The following is a 15210-nucleotide window of genomic DNA, read 5'->3' as shown; positions in this document are numbered from 1 at the left end:
CTGCCTTCATGGTCTAGCACTGACTCAGTCTTCTGCACGGTTAATATTCTTGAGTTGCATTTCCAAAACTCCAATTCTGGCCAGTGATTTTCTTCACTTCATTTCAAATGAATGATTGGGAAGGATGTTTGCATCCAGAATATTAAAGTAAAAAGAAATGGTTCATAGAAAGTGTACGACCTTGATGACAGATCTCATGCATTTTTATACCTTGCTAGTGTAATTTCATCCAGTACTAAACCCAAATGGTGAAAGACAGCTTTTAGCATTGCATAGAGACATTCCAGTAAACATAAGGAAAAGGCGGTACTGTAGCTTACTGAGTAGATAAAACAGTTTGTGGGATCTGTTAGTTGTGTATGCAAATGGTAGAAACATTTAAAATTAGAGGACAGCATAAGTATTCAAAAAAACATTTGATGGGCAAAAATCCCACCATAGTTTGCATAAATTTGGCCATTTTTAAATGACTCAAGAATAAACAAGTCGCTTAAAAATGAGTCAAGTTTTAGATAATTTTAAAAAACTAATCCAACAGTTAGATTTCAATATCAAGCCCGGTTCCACAGGAATGAATCTTTTATGTAAACCTTTATAAGCTGCTGCGAGTGCTCTTTTCTTCACTGGGTCTTGCAATTGATTTTCATTGTGTGTCAACTTGTATTTCTATTTTAGTTCATAAAAACGATTCAGTAAGGTTTACAATATAAAGCTTTATTTTTCTCCATACAATTTCCTAAAAAACAAACAAAAAGGGCAAGTCTAAAGTGGGTAATTACTCAAAGCATTCCTCCTACAGAAAAATATAAATCTCAGGAGAACTCAGCCAATTGGCTTTCATGGTATTTACAAAAGCCAAGTTTGAATTATCCCCTTTTGCCAATTCTAATACAGTTGAAGCAGCCAATCATAAAGCATACAGAAAGAAAATGTGTGATCATTTATGTTGAAAGTTATAACTCAATTTTCTTTATTGAATGCCAAAGTACTGAGTAAAATGACACTCTCCTTAGACTTTTCCTCCCTTAAAGAATCCTACAACATCAAATCTCAAGTACAAAAATATTTCGTTGATCACAGAGACTGTGTTAACACCCTTTCACATTTCCCTTCAATAATGTCCTTTAAATCTACGGCACACAGTCAGAAGTGTTCACACTAAGATTTCAAATTACACCACAAATCACATTACATCAGCTGACAAGTATAATAGACAAAACCTGCAAAGAGCTCAAAGGGCAAAATAAAACGGAAGCAGACAATAAAGGCTATGCTCATTGTAGTAATCATATCAGGTAAAAAATATCATTTTGTTTTATTAATCACCACCCCAGATGACAGTCTCCAAAGAATATACTTACAGTGGAGATATGTGAATGCTAATTAGTTTAGAAAGGGAAATTACTGTACACCAGTGAAATACATTCAGAGGGAAAGTCAAATTTTGAGGTTATCAACGTGACCAAATACAGTGTTGGTGTCATCAACAAGATAGGCACAGCAGAAGGTAACAAATGTCAGATGTCAATTAGGAAGTTACTTTCAAAGCCAGTGTTGGGCTTTGCAAATCAAGTTTAAAAAGGGGGACGGTCAGGCTTGTCAAGGTGGGTAACCGGAACAAGGATACAGACACTCAATCTGTTCCAGGGAATTTGCTGCTCACAAGAATAAAAAGCACATACAATACAAACAAAGAAAAAGTTGATTACTGGAGTCAAAAACACTAAAGATGTCATAAAAGCTAATATAAACAAAGAAAACAGTTTAATGTGGGGTTAATTATGTTCTAATTACTCAAGGTATGCATCCTGCTAGCATGACAAGCATTTATGGCTTCATCCCAGTGCAGTGATAAGTTACTTCATAGACTAGTTTAAAAGTCAACTAACTAAAGACAACATGACTATAAATATTTTCCTCCTTTTCAGCCTGCCTTGTATTTATTTGCATCTTCCATTTTCATCAGTAACTTCATCTTCATCAATTGCAAGCAGAATGCCAAAGAGCATATCTTTTCATTTCTCACTATACATAAGGCACAGTAGTGTTGTGCTTATTACCAGCCTAATAGTCCCAGGACATACCCTACTATGGTAGGTTGAGAATTTGGCATGGATGCTCTGCCTTAAAGGAATCAAGTGCTATATCTCCTGACATGTTTCACACATTTGGTGAAATAAGAATTTAAGAAAATAAACGGGCCAGGCTAGCATAAATACCAATATCAACTACATATGGCCATTTTCAGAGTCAACAGGATTGGTGTAGGGTAGACACTGTGCCTAAACGGAATGGGAACTTCAGACTGGAGGAGTATTCTGGCAGCTGAGAACCTTCATACTTAAAAACAGTACAGGAAACAACCATGCAACTGATTCTAGTGTTAGAGGTCTTGTTCATGAAAGATTCGTGAAACTTGAAAGAGAAACTAACCTTATTAAATAGGATATTTTAAATTTCAGGGTTAATTGTGAAACACATACAGGGCATATGCTCAATTGGCAATGAAAATTTGGGATTGGTATTAATTCAATAATACAAGATTTTTTTAAGACTTCCAAACAACATAGCAGAAGCAAAAGACCATTGCCATTGTGATACAGTGGACACTGTTTTGCATACAGAAGCAGAAGGCATAGCAAGCTTTTTCTAGATGGATAGGCCAATGTGTCTTTGATGAACTGTCTTTCTCATCTGAATGTGTTGTAATCTTCAGTTGCATTATTGAACAGCTGTCAGTACTAATGGCTTGAAAACTTATAAAGTTTGAAGACACTGCTTACAGCTGCATAAAATGCTTCCTGCATTATGGCAATGTTAGTATCAAAGACTGAAGAAAAGATTACAGAATCCTACCTACAAGAGAGCAAAGGGATCCATCAGATCCCTTCAAACCAAATCATTGCAATCTCCAGAAATTTATTACTTTCTAATTATGAACCCATGTGTACCCAAATACAAGTTAATTTTCCAACCTTCAATATGAAGGATCAATTATGAGCACCTCATAGCTAGCTATATGTACATATAGTTTTGAAAAATACAGTGCGCCAGTCACATTTGAAAAAGAGCCGTGCAAAAAATGATAATGTTGGTTGTCTAAACATATTGCTACATACAAACAGGCCTTCTGATTGTCAGGTTTTCCCACCCCTTTAATTTGGATACAAAATAACAGACTGAGGTTAGCTAAAAGCACATAGAACTGAATGTTCATAAGTGTGGAAAACCTTTTGGCTTAATTGATAAAACATTTCCAGAAAGAAGTGAACATTCCCAAAATATAATGCTCATGCATTAGCTGTATTCTGAGGACCTGATCAGTAGAACCCGAAAAAGATGTGTTTTATAGCCTACCACAACAACAATTTGAACAAATGTTAGCTTCTCACAGCTGCATCAAATTTGATTTGGAAACCTGCATAGTTAGCATCCAATGATGTCATTCATTCAACCAAAAGGCACTCAGTTGCTTTACAACATGCAATATATTTTTGGCTACCTTCTAGTTTAGCCTGTCACGTACCCATGGCTAATCACAACATACATAATCACTGAGTTAGTGCTTGCAAGTTATCTAACAGACTGTTAGTCAGGTAAAAATGTTTATAGTACATCTTAGTCAGTGCATTAAGTGCTCTAGCTTATTCTATTCAATTCTTTGCACTCTAACAGTTCTTGTTGTTTTAAAATATAGCAAGCATGGCACAAAACACTACAGCTCCAGAATGTAACTTTACCACAGAGCCTCAAGGATCCAATGTGAATTCTCATATTTGCATACTAATTATCCACATTAGTAACTTACGCTGCACTGAAGTGCATGATACAAACAGCCCCTAATCTATTTTAAGATGGCCCTATAGTGTATATAGGAGCCAAACAAAATTAAAAGGTTGTAAAGGGAAGCTTTTTGAAAAAGTTACCAAGTTGATTATTAATTTAGTAGGGGCTTTACAGATAAGCAGCATGGCTTTCATAAGTTTTAATATGGAAATTGAGGCAACTCTCCACCAAACAATACAGCAACACTAACATCTGTCACCAATACGGCAGAGCCGTCTCGATCTTTCCCCAGCTTTGCCATTCAGGAAACAGCTCACTCGATGATCGTGGACTTCCAAACTGGTCACATTCAATCGTCTGCATCTTCACAGGGGTCTTGGTCACCTCATCCCTGAAGGTAATCGGAGTCTGATTCCTGTCATGTTTCCAATCGATGTGAACAATGCCGTAATTCTTCCCCTCATTGTTATCCCAATAGATTTGGTGTCCACACTTAAAGGAGATGCAGAACTCGATTCTTTCCTGTGGTGATATGGATGACGGCAAGTCAATAGCGAAAGAAAATGTGTCTGTTTCAGAACAGCCATAAATATTGTTTAGAAATGTACAGTCCACATCCTTATAACTCTTCCAAGTGTCGAATGTTATCCGAATTTGAACTACTTTATGGTAACTTAGATTTCTCACTGCGACAGTACCAGTGATGAATTTCTCCTGCAGAGTGCAATTTTCAAGGCAGACGAAATTCTTCTTCAGGCGATTTCTAAATTCCACATAATCTTCAGATGGTGGTGAGAAATCCAGTACCAGGGGCATTCTTTCATTTGCTTTCAGTCCACATGTTGTGTTGTCGAGATCTGTCAGGTCAAACTGTAGTTCAGCAAGCGAGTCTTCACGTTCAGAGAAAAAGTGAACTGCAGTGAGAGAAAAACCTTTATCATCTGCAAAAGCCACTTTCTTCCTTTTGCCTTTGGATTGAGCCCAGCCATCATTACACGTTTCAGTTCCACCTTTGAGACTGATGCAGGGCCGCAGGGGCTTCAGCCTACTGGTGATGTTCAGCCCTCTGTAAGGATCATAGGGGCCAAGGAAATTCCTCATAGGTGGAGAATGAGCCAAACAGAGTCTCATGGCTATATCAACTGGCATAATCGAGACAGGTGGTAACGATCTGGTATCCAAGATATGGTAGACCCTGAAACATGAGGTTCAACATGGTCATATTCTGTTTATCTAATGGCAACAATGCAACAAAGCCCCCCCCCCCTCAACATTTGGAACTCATTCCGGAAAAGTTAACAATTAAATCATTTGACAACGTATTTTACGAAGGACGCAACGCATCAACCCCAGTAAAATTAAATAGAGAGAAAAAAAACAAATCAGTGTTTGGTACGGCTGCTTTTTTCACCGTTCGCAATATTTTGCTCGCGTTTTCAAAGAACAGCGAGGGCTGCAAAGCGTTTAAAAACTTTTAAAGACAAATCAGGTTGACTTTTATTAAAGAAATCTGGTCGGCAGATTTGCCGCTGCCGGTGTAATGGGAAACGAGGTGCCGCATTATCATGGTGAAGGGTCACTATTTTAATAAAAGTGCTGCGCGTGGGGAAGAGAGAGAGAGAAAAAAAATGCAGATCCAAGAAGTTTTGGAAGAAAAGCGATCAAATCGGTGGGAGGGTTTGACGCAAATGGTCTCAAGCAAGTTTTCTGGCCGAATAAGGGAAAAGCAAAAGAGGAGACGAGCAGACAGAACTTGCAGGTTTAGGACAAGGCTGGCAGTGTCAACACTGGATACATTTAGAGTAACGCAGGAATCGCTACACTGACCAGAGTGGTCTCTCTTCGGGAAGTGAACCCTCCCTTCCCCGGGGAGGGAAGGCGGTAGCAATTACCTGGTGCAGTTCATCGGTCTGATTTAAAGGCTTTTCACCAATACAGAGATCATAGCGGAGTTACAGCGAGCTTCAAGTACAGTTTCACCCCTACACGTGCCTCTCAGCCGTCGCTCACAGACACGCACAGCGCTCCCCACCACACTTATAGGTGGCCCCGCCCCCTTAGCTCACGTGACAGTACACCGGCACTCAATCGCCGGCCTCCACCAATCACAGCCCGGCGACTGTGACGTGAGGGTGTGCCGCCAGGGGGCAGCGCAGGGTGATTTGGGGACAAGTGGGAGGGAGAGGCACGCTGTGGGTTAGCACTGGACCCATTGTACACAGCTTTAACCCATCGTGTTCTGGGATTTCACACACACACACGCCACTTGGTGCAGCTGAGCCGCCTGGGTCAGAGGCAGGGACAGAGTAAAAGTCTAGATAAATACCGAAAGAATTGTCGATGCTGTAAATCAAACAAAAAAAAACAGAAGTTGCTGGAAACGTCTGACAGCATCGCTACAGAGAATTCATTTAACAAACTCAGGAAGGGTCACTCCATCCGAAACGTTACACTCTGATTTCTTTTTATAGGGTCATAGAGCTGTACAGCACGGAAACAGACCCTTCGGTCCAACCCGTCCATGCTGACCAGATATCCTTCCAGCAACTTCTGTCTTAGTTTCTGATTTACAGTATCCGCAGTTCTTTCGATTTTTATTGGGTAAACATTGTTTCTTTCAATCCGCCTGATGGAAATTGGCTTTCCAGGAGGCAGAAACTTAAAATGTATTAATTGCTGCCTTAAAATAAGACAGTAATATCTTGGGGAGTATACTGGAAAAGTTAAAGATTTCTCATTTATGACCAAGTAACAATGACCTGTTTACTGAATGACAACCTTTACTTGGAGAAGGTAGCCATTAAAGCGGTTTTGTTTTTACATAGAAGCTGACGTACAGGGTTATAATAGGATACTTTCCGCTTCAACAGCTTAGAATTCATGTCAGCGCCCACGATTTTCTCTCTGTTAATTTAAGTGTTAGTAGATCACAGGTCGAGATGCAAAAGAGTGTACACTTGCCCGATTTGTGTTCCAGGCACATTCATGAGAACATTTGTAGAGAATATCTTCAACAATGTTTTGAGAAAAAAAACTTTGACACGTCCCGAGATGTAAGATAGAAAACCAATTAAACATTTCTACATCTGTCGGCAGCTCATGGTAAAGAAAATCTCATCAGTGCTATAAGAATCAAAACTAAACTCGACTCATTAAACAGCAAGACTGTTTATTTTAGCCTTATTGCTTTAAACTGCCTGAACCTAGGAAGGAAATGGGAATTTAATTACAAGTGATTCATTATTGCCTTTTAAATGGTGCATGCATAACTGAGACAATTCTCAAATAAGAAATATGAACCGGAAAGCCCTCTCTACCAGAATTACATAAGTGGTTCCCACATACTGTATACAGCTGGAATATTTCTCAATAAAAACTGGGTTTGTCAGATACTGGATGTAGGTTTGCTCGCTGATCTGGAAGGTTCGTTTTCAGGTGTTTCATCGCCATACTAGGTAACATCATCAGTGAGCCTCTGGATGAAGCCTATTTTTTGCCAGAAAACTGTTTGCCAGATAATTGAGATACACAAATCCCATCTGATAAATGCATCGTGAAAACTACAGAGAGGGTTGGAAGGGTTATCAGCCAACTATCTCAGAAGTCTGGGTGAAAATTACAGCAGCAGCCTAGGGCTGAAAGCAAGTAAGGAGAAAATGTATGCAGCCCAATGGATTAATTGCCAGCTTTACTGGATATTTAGGATGTGACTTTACATGGATATCTACCAGAATAGAACAAAGTAGAGGCAGCCAAAGAAGGGACAATGGGTCAATAACATAATGTTAAAGATATTACAATTTCAACTGCAAACCAACCATAATAAATTGGAACAGAGTGAAGTGTGAGTGTTGGATTGTCACAACAGGAAACAACATGACTTGTGCCAGAAAAAAAAACTGACCACATTATGACTGAGTGCTGATTCTTCTAGCCCGGAGGTCCACAGACCAGGTTCAATGATTACCTTATTCTGCTTAGTCAGTTTTTCATTCTTGGGCAACCTAGTCACCTGCAATTCTTCATCACTAAACGTAATAACTGTATGACTAAATCTTCACAATACACTGATTGAGGAGAACACTGGGTGATGATTACACTATGATTGATTATCCACCTTCACAGCACTTTCACGAGTAACCCAAAGACACAGTTTAACCATCTGATACCTCCACGTCTCTTTACTTTTCTGCATCAATTGACACATGCTGCTTGTACATTAATCTTCATCTTATTTACTCTGTCTTAATGCAGGGGAAAATGTGCAAACGTGAAGTAATGCAGATAAATGACAGTCCTGATAATAGGCACTTCAGGGCTGTATAGGACATGGTTCTTGGATACACATATATGCTCTGCTCTTTCTGCTGCAGATGACAGAGTTGGAGACATTTCACCAGAGCTCTAGTTTGGAGATTAAACAGCAGCACTGTTGTTATGGTGTCCTACAAAGAAATCATATAATAAATCAACATCTACTCTACTTTCTGTATTGTTATCCCCAAGTCATCTTTTTCCAGCTTGATTTGGAGATGCCGGTGTTGGACTGGGGTGTACAAAGTTAAAAATCACACAACACCAAGGTATAGTCCAACAGGTTTAATTGGAAGCACTAGCTTCATCACCTGATGAAGGAGCAGCACTCTGAAAGCTAGTGCTTCCAATTAAATCTGTTGGATTATAACCTGGTGTTGTGTGATTCTTAACTTTTTCCAGCTTGAACTCTTTCTTGTTACAAACTGTAATTCCAGCAAGCTAGAATTCTGAATAGTCAAAATGTACATCAATATTAAGCAATCATGTAGGAGTGTGAAATGTATGCTGAAGATTAACAATAATTCGTAGTTGTTGCCTTTACATTAGCATGAAGGAGAACTTGATACAATTTTAAAATTAATGGTTGGAAAATTATGTGGGCACACTCATATCCACAGCTAAATTCCCTGTGTTGAAAAAGCTAATTAGTACATTTTATCCATAATTTTTTAAAACAGTCATATCAGTATTTATGATTTTTTTTGCCAATCTCTAACTCCTGGTCTCCATTATAAACTGCCTTCTTTCCCCAACTTCCCTGTCCCTTCCATTCTCACTAGTATTAAAAAAACTTGCAACATTTTCATAGATTTTTTAATCAGCAGGAAACAATTTCCTTTATCCTTTGTGGTTCAGGTTCTCACAGATGAATCATGAACTCAGGCTAAAGATGATAACTTTCACTTCACAGTGATGTTTCTTCCCTTTGTTGACTTTCTGTTAGGAGGTGAATAGGTTGGGGCTTTTTTCTCTGGAGCGTTGGAGGCTGAGGGATGACCTTATAGAGGTATATAAAATCATGAGGAACATGGATAGGGTGAATAGCCAAGATCTTTTTTCCCCAAGGCAGGGGAGTCTAAAACTAGAGGGCATAGTTTTAAGATGAGAGGAGAAAGATTTTAAAAGGATCCGAAAGGTAACATTTTCACGCAGAGGCATATGGAATGAGCTGCCAGAAGTAGTGGTGGAGGTGGGTACAATTGCAACATTTAAAAGGCATCTGAATGGGTATATGAATAGGAAGGATTGAGAGAGATATGGGCCAAATGCTGGCAAATGGGAGTAGACCAGATTGGGATGCCTGCTTAGTGTTGATGGGTTGGACCGAACAGACTGATTCTGTGCAGTATGCCTCTATGGCCTGGGATATTCAAGAATCAGAAATAAAGGAATACTGACCAGGATAATCTTGACAGGTGAACCAGGTTCTCTCCTACATCACCTTGCTTATTAGAGATTGGCTAGTTGAAAATTCATGAGAGGAGCCTCTTGGTGTTCATTAACTACATGACATTGTACTCTGATGAGCAAATGCTTATTGATAAAGCCCTGTTGCAAAGTTGGAATGAATTGTTATACATCTTCAATCTATGGTTGATTTCTCAAGGAAAAGCAATGACATTCTTTTCTTTACCATAAACACATGCTACTTTGAGGTAAGTTGGAACGTACAACTCAAGTGTGCAACAGCAAAATTCTGTTGTTGCTGAACATTTGAAATAATGTCAGAAAACGCTGGATGCTTTCAGTAGAGCTGGCAGGAACTGTGGACAAAAAAAAAATCAATGTGGTGTGCAAAATGTCTACTGTAGCTGCATGGTTGCATCTTAATTTCCACACTGTGCCAGAATGATTAACAGCCAAGTCTCTATAAGAATGATGGGACAAAGTGGCCAACTTCACAGGAACAATAGCTTACTGTGCAAAGCAGAATGAGGCAACGCTTGTTAAGCAGGAATTTGGTGATAAGGGCTACTAAAACATTGCTTGACCTTTGTGGTTATCAAGGCTACTGAATCAAAGATGAGAGGGAGGACAATGAAACAGACGTATCTTGTCTGCAATACCCTTGGATGGGCAATCTTAGAATCACAAGGGTCCTGAGCGGAATTGAACGTTCAAGAGAAAATATATAAAAGTGTTTTGAAGTCATCAGCGCATAAATTAGGAACAGCCACCTCAGAAGCAGCTCAGAACTGGACAGACCCAGCTGAGTGAATGGAGCCTGGTGGGCTAGTTCTCACCAATACAAGTAATACTTAAGTCTCAACAGAGAGTCTGAGGCAGCTTTGTTTGTAACATGATACACTGTTAAACTGACAGTGATAAATAAAGAAGTAGGTGCATTAACAGTACAAGCTATAATCATTGTATTCATTGGCATTGATTTCGAGAGGGCAATAGACGACATTTCTGCCCTAAAGCCTTTGTTTTTATATAATTGACGGCACATGAGTAGAGCCAGCAATTGTATAAATGGATTCCAAACATTCCCCTTTCCTTAAAGCAAAAGAAAAATACACGATCATTTGCACTTTATGCCATACACACAGTCCCTAAAGAAACTATCATACATGGATTAAAAAAAAGATGCAATTGTTCTTGTTGGTTCCAATCTTGCCTATCGTTACATGTGCAATGCACACACTGACAGCAATTTAAGCAGTGAGGCACACAAGTCCCAACAGATGAGATATCCACCATTTCTATTTGTATGTCAGCAGCTAGTGGACAAAAACAATTATGTTAATATTTAAAGAGTGGGTGGCACCTACATGGACCAATAGCAACCATGTGGCATGCGCTAGCAGGAAACAGACACTCTCACCATCAGGTGATTGTGGCATAGCTTCCAGAAGAACTATATAAAAGTATTGAAGACTAGTATACAGGCTCTGCAGGCAGGGAGCAGGTCAGCTGAGGGATCTTAGTGAAGTCTGCTATCCTTACCATCCTGTGGCCTACATGTGACTTTAGACACAAATGTGGTCGATTCTTAAATACCCTCTGAAAGGCTGAGAAATCTACTCAAACATATGAAGCTGCTACAAAATCCAAAATAAAACTAAACAGACCAGCTGAGAATGACCAAGGCATTGGAAAAGACATTGACACAGCCAGCCCTAATTGCCCTGTAACATCAATGAATCATTACTAACATCTGAGACTTGTGCAAACATTAGGTGTCCCAGAGACTATTCAGGCAACAAGCTTACTTTTTGAGTCAGAGTGTATGGCTGTATCCCAAATACCTCCAGCACCATTCCTGGATTCCTCCTATCTCACTGGCAGGACAGATTCACCAGAGGTGGCACCACGATGGTCTGCAGTTGAGAGAGTTTCTCTGGGAGTCCTCAACATTGTTTCCATAATCCATGAAGCCTCATGGCATCAGGTCAAACATGGGCAAGAACATCACTTGCTGAATATCACCTATTGTACCACCACCACTTCAACTGATGAATCAATGCTCTAAGATGTTGAACACCAATTTGAAAAAACACTGAAGGTGGTAAGGAGACAAATGTAGTCTGGGATAGTGGACATGGCTGCTGCACTAAGTCTGCAGCAGGTTACGAGGAAACCAACAGGAAAAGCTTATTTCCTCACTCTTACCAAACCACATCACAGATGCATTGTCCACGACAGTATCAGCAGGAGTAAGCACTGGAAGTCCTTGTGGAGGCATTTCTAATGTCACAATGAGGATTCAGTCCATGTTGTGTGTTTTAATTAGATATTAAACAGATCTAGCAACTCAAAACTGAGCTCCTGCGTGCTGAATGTTAGCAACATTATCAGAAGCAAATATAATTAGATTACTTCCAGTGTGGAAACAGGCCATTTGGCCCAACAAATCCACACCGACCCTCCGAAGCACAACCCACCCAGACCCATTCCCCTACATTTGCCCCTGCACCTAACACTACGGGCAATTTAGCATGGCCAATTCACCTAACCTGCACATCTTTGGACTGTGGGAGGAAACCGGAGCACCCAGAGGAAACCCATGCAGACACTGGGAGAATGTGCAAACTCCGCACAGTCGCCTGAGGCGGGAATTGAACCCGGGTCTCTGGAGCTGTGAGGCAGCAGTGCTAACTGCTGTGCCACCGTGCCACCCACTGCAATAATCTGCATAATCTGCAACCTCATACTTCTTTATCCCTATATGATAGAGAGAGCTAAGCAATACCACAACCTTTAGATTTGATCTGAGCTTTGCAATTCTGCCACATTCAATTGCGAATGGTGAAAATTTAACATCTAACTGCAGAAGCGTCCACACACATCCCCATCCGCAATGATGGGGCAGCACAGCACAACACTATCATTGTGTACAACAGCAGCTGCCACATTGTATCCTGCGCTATGTTATGCTGTTGTACTATGTTAACTGCCTGTTAAGCATCTAAGACAACATTTTCACTATACACCAGTACAGGTTAGGAGTATTAAACCAAATCAAAACAACGTTAAGGACAAGGCTGAAATATTTGTAATCATCTTCAGTCAGAAGTGGTGAGGGAATAATCCATCTCTCTCCACCTGAGGCCCCTATCAAAAGTAGTCTTCAGCCAATTCAATTCACTCCACATGATATTATCACAATGAAATAAAATATGCATTATACTTCTTCAAAACCCAACAATTAACTTATAGCTTTGGACTTTGGTTTGAGGTAAACAGTTAAATGTTAGCTAGGTACATTGAAATGCCAAAGTTACCCAACTTGAAAGTAGCCAAATTAATTAATTTTCAAGAGAATGTTTAAAGAAAATGGCTGTCACTGACCATTATACCCTATTAATGGTATCCAAGAGTAATTTACTGCAGCATTACAATTAATTACCTGGAATGTCTAACTCACACTGACACCTTCAAATACCTCTGAGAATGAGACTGCCATACTCAACCCCAATAAAGACCTAAATCCACAACTCATTATGCAAAGAGGATTGAAACCTCCTGATTCATATCAAAGACCTCCATAATTTCACAATCCAATTTTTATTTCTTAGTGAAGGCTAACATAAATACAGTTCTTACCCCATCACTGATGATAGTTGCTTGTATTCAAGTTCTTTTTTCAACTCTGTGTCTTTAAAAAAAAATTCTGTCATTGATACTACAATGGTTGTCAACTTCTGATAAAATCTCTCAAGAAACAGGTATTGGAAAATTCAAAGCCAAAATGAATCACCCAATTGTCAATGACCTCTACAAAATTGCAGAGTAAAGTTTTAATAATTCTCTGCCGCTTGCAACATCTACAATCTTTCTTACAGCTATCAAAATCCACTCATTCCATTTCTGGTGCATGTGTTGTATAAAATGGCTACTGCCCTACTGACCTCATTTACATATAGTGACATCAGTGATGAGTTAAGCATGGCAGTACAAATATATTCTGGTGTAGATGTAGTGTTCCTACCTCTCAGAAAAGAGGCCAGGGTTCAGGTCCCATCTGTTCTTCTTAAATGCTGTGGGAACAAAAAGGCAGCAGAGTAAGGTTTCTGAGCCAGAGCTCATGTGTTCCGACTGCTTTTCTTTTTTCCTTTATTTACTGTCTATAATTTTATACACCTCTTGCCCTGAGCCCAGAATGGCATCGCTGGCAGCGAGAGCCCACTGCAGACCTTGAGTAAGCCCACCACGGCACTTGAGCAGGTGCAACGAGGACCACAAGTGAGCCCAGTGTGGACCTCGACTGGGTCTAGCTCAGATGAGACCAAGCCCAATGCGGTCATTTAGTGGGCTCAGTGGAGATAAGAGCAAGCCCTGTATGAACCTCAAATGAGCCCAGTGCAGAGGAGAGTGAGCCCAGTTTACTTTTCTGTGGTGAGTACAGGATCTAGCATCAGAATTGGTGGCGGAGGCAATGTCTGTGAGCTAGGGTCAGTGGGGAAAGATGGTGCTTGAGGATCGGTGACTTTGTCACTGGTTGTGTCCAGCGCTAGTGGCAAAGTAGTAATGGATGGGCATCACAGAGACATCAATGAGGTGGGTCAGTGGCAAGAGACACGATTCTGACTCTTGCAAGTCTGTTGCAAGCAGTGACACAGTGGTCATGGAGTACTGGTACAGCGGTAAAAGATGGTGCCTGAGGATCAGTGACTTCAATGTTGGTTGGGGCAGATGTAGACGTTAATTGGAGGGCCGAAGGGGCTGTTCTTGTGCTGTAATGTTCTTTGTTCTAGATGGTAGTGAGGCGATGGAGGAAGGATGGTGATGGTGTCGTTGATGGTGATAAGTTGGCTTAGGATTGATGGTCTTTCTTTAAGCTATATCTTTCTTTTCCTTATTCTTAAATTATTTGAAATGGTGCCAAATTGTGGTGACAAATTAAAGTTTTCCACAAGGGTTTTCACTGTATTTTATTGTACTTTTACTGTAAAATATGCAAGGCTATAAAATCATTCATTCATGCTACAGATGCATGTCATAACATTTCTAGTTAACACGTTCAGATATATCTACAAAAGTAACAAGTTTGTAATGTCTCATCAGAACTTTCAGTGTATTAGTCAGTTTCGTAGGCACTTGCATTGGTACCCTTTTGTTATTGGCAATGTCTGCAGGTCAGATTCCAGAAGGTGGCACAGGTCAAGATGCTGTTTCAGCGTTTCTAGCAATGGCAGGATCGGCAATAGATTCGTGTCAATCTTGGTTTCTCAACAATTTACTTCTTAGTGTCCTGCGTTTTTTATTACAATGTGCCATATTGAGCTTGGAGGGTTAATTGTGAGCAATGCCATGACATTTTTGCACTGATCCAAATAACATACTCATTGAAACATATTTCACCTTGAAGATGGGGGCATGGTGGACACATCAGATTATTTGCTCAAGCAATGGGAATCAGCCCCAGCATCTTTGCACTCCCAATGAGGAATAAAAAACAAAATTGGACTGAAGGCTTTAATTCCAGAATTTTTCTGATGCTAAGCAGAAGCAAACCAAATGATATTAAAATAACTGATCTACAAAATGGATGTCATACTGATAGTGTATTTTAATCTAAATGTAAGGGAAGTTCGAGGAGGAGAAAGTGAGGGCTGCAGATGCTGGAGATCAGAGCTGAAAATGTGTTGCGAGAAAAGTGCA

General features: G+C 40.0%; 1 protein-coding gene across 1 annotated transcript; it reads right to left on the bottom strand.

Moving 5' to 3' along the window:
• Window positions 1-693: 693 nt before the first annotated feature.
• On the bottom strand, window positions 694-5834 carry ppp1r3cb (protein phosphatase 1, regulatory subunit 3Cb). The gene is made up of 2 exons (XM_043712452.2): window positions 5679-5834; window positions 694-4981 (listed from the first exon to the last, which is right to left on the bottom strand). Exons 1-2 carry the CDS (start codon window positions 5690-5692, stop codon window positions 4042-4044), a joined length of 954 nt encoding a protein of 317 aa, XP_043568387.2. The 5' UTR covers window positions 5693-5834; the 3' UTR covers window positions 694-4041.
• Between the last annotated feature and the right edge of the window lie 9376 nt (window positions 5835-15210).

This window comes from Chiloscyllium plagiosum, unplaced genomic scaffold, assembly GCF_037043375.1.
Source record: "Chiloscyllium plagiosum isolate Xiang-an unplaced genomic scaffold, Cpla_swu_hap1 HiC_scaffold_22, whole genome shotgun sequence".
In the NCBI taxonomy this organism is placed as follows: domain Eukaryota; kingdom Metazoa; phylum Chordata; class Chondrichthyes; order Orectolobiformes; family Hemiscylliidae; genus Chiloscyllium; species Chiloscyllium plagiosum.
This window is presented reverse-complemented; position numbering and strand designations above follow the sequence as displayed.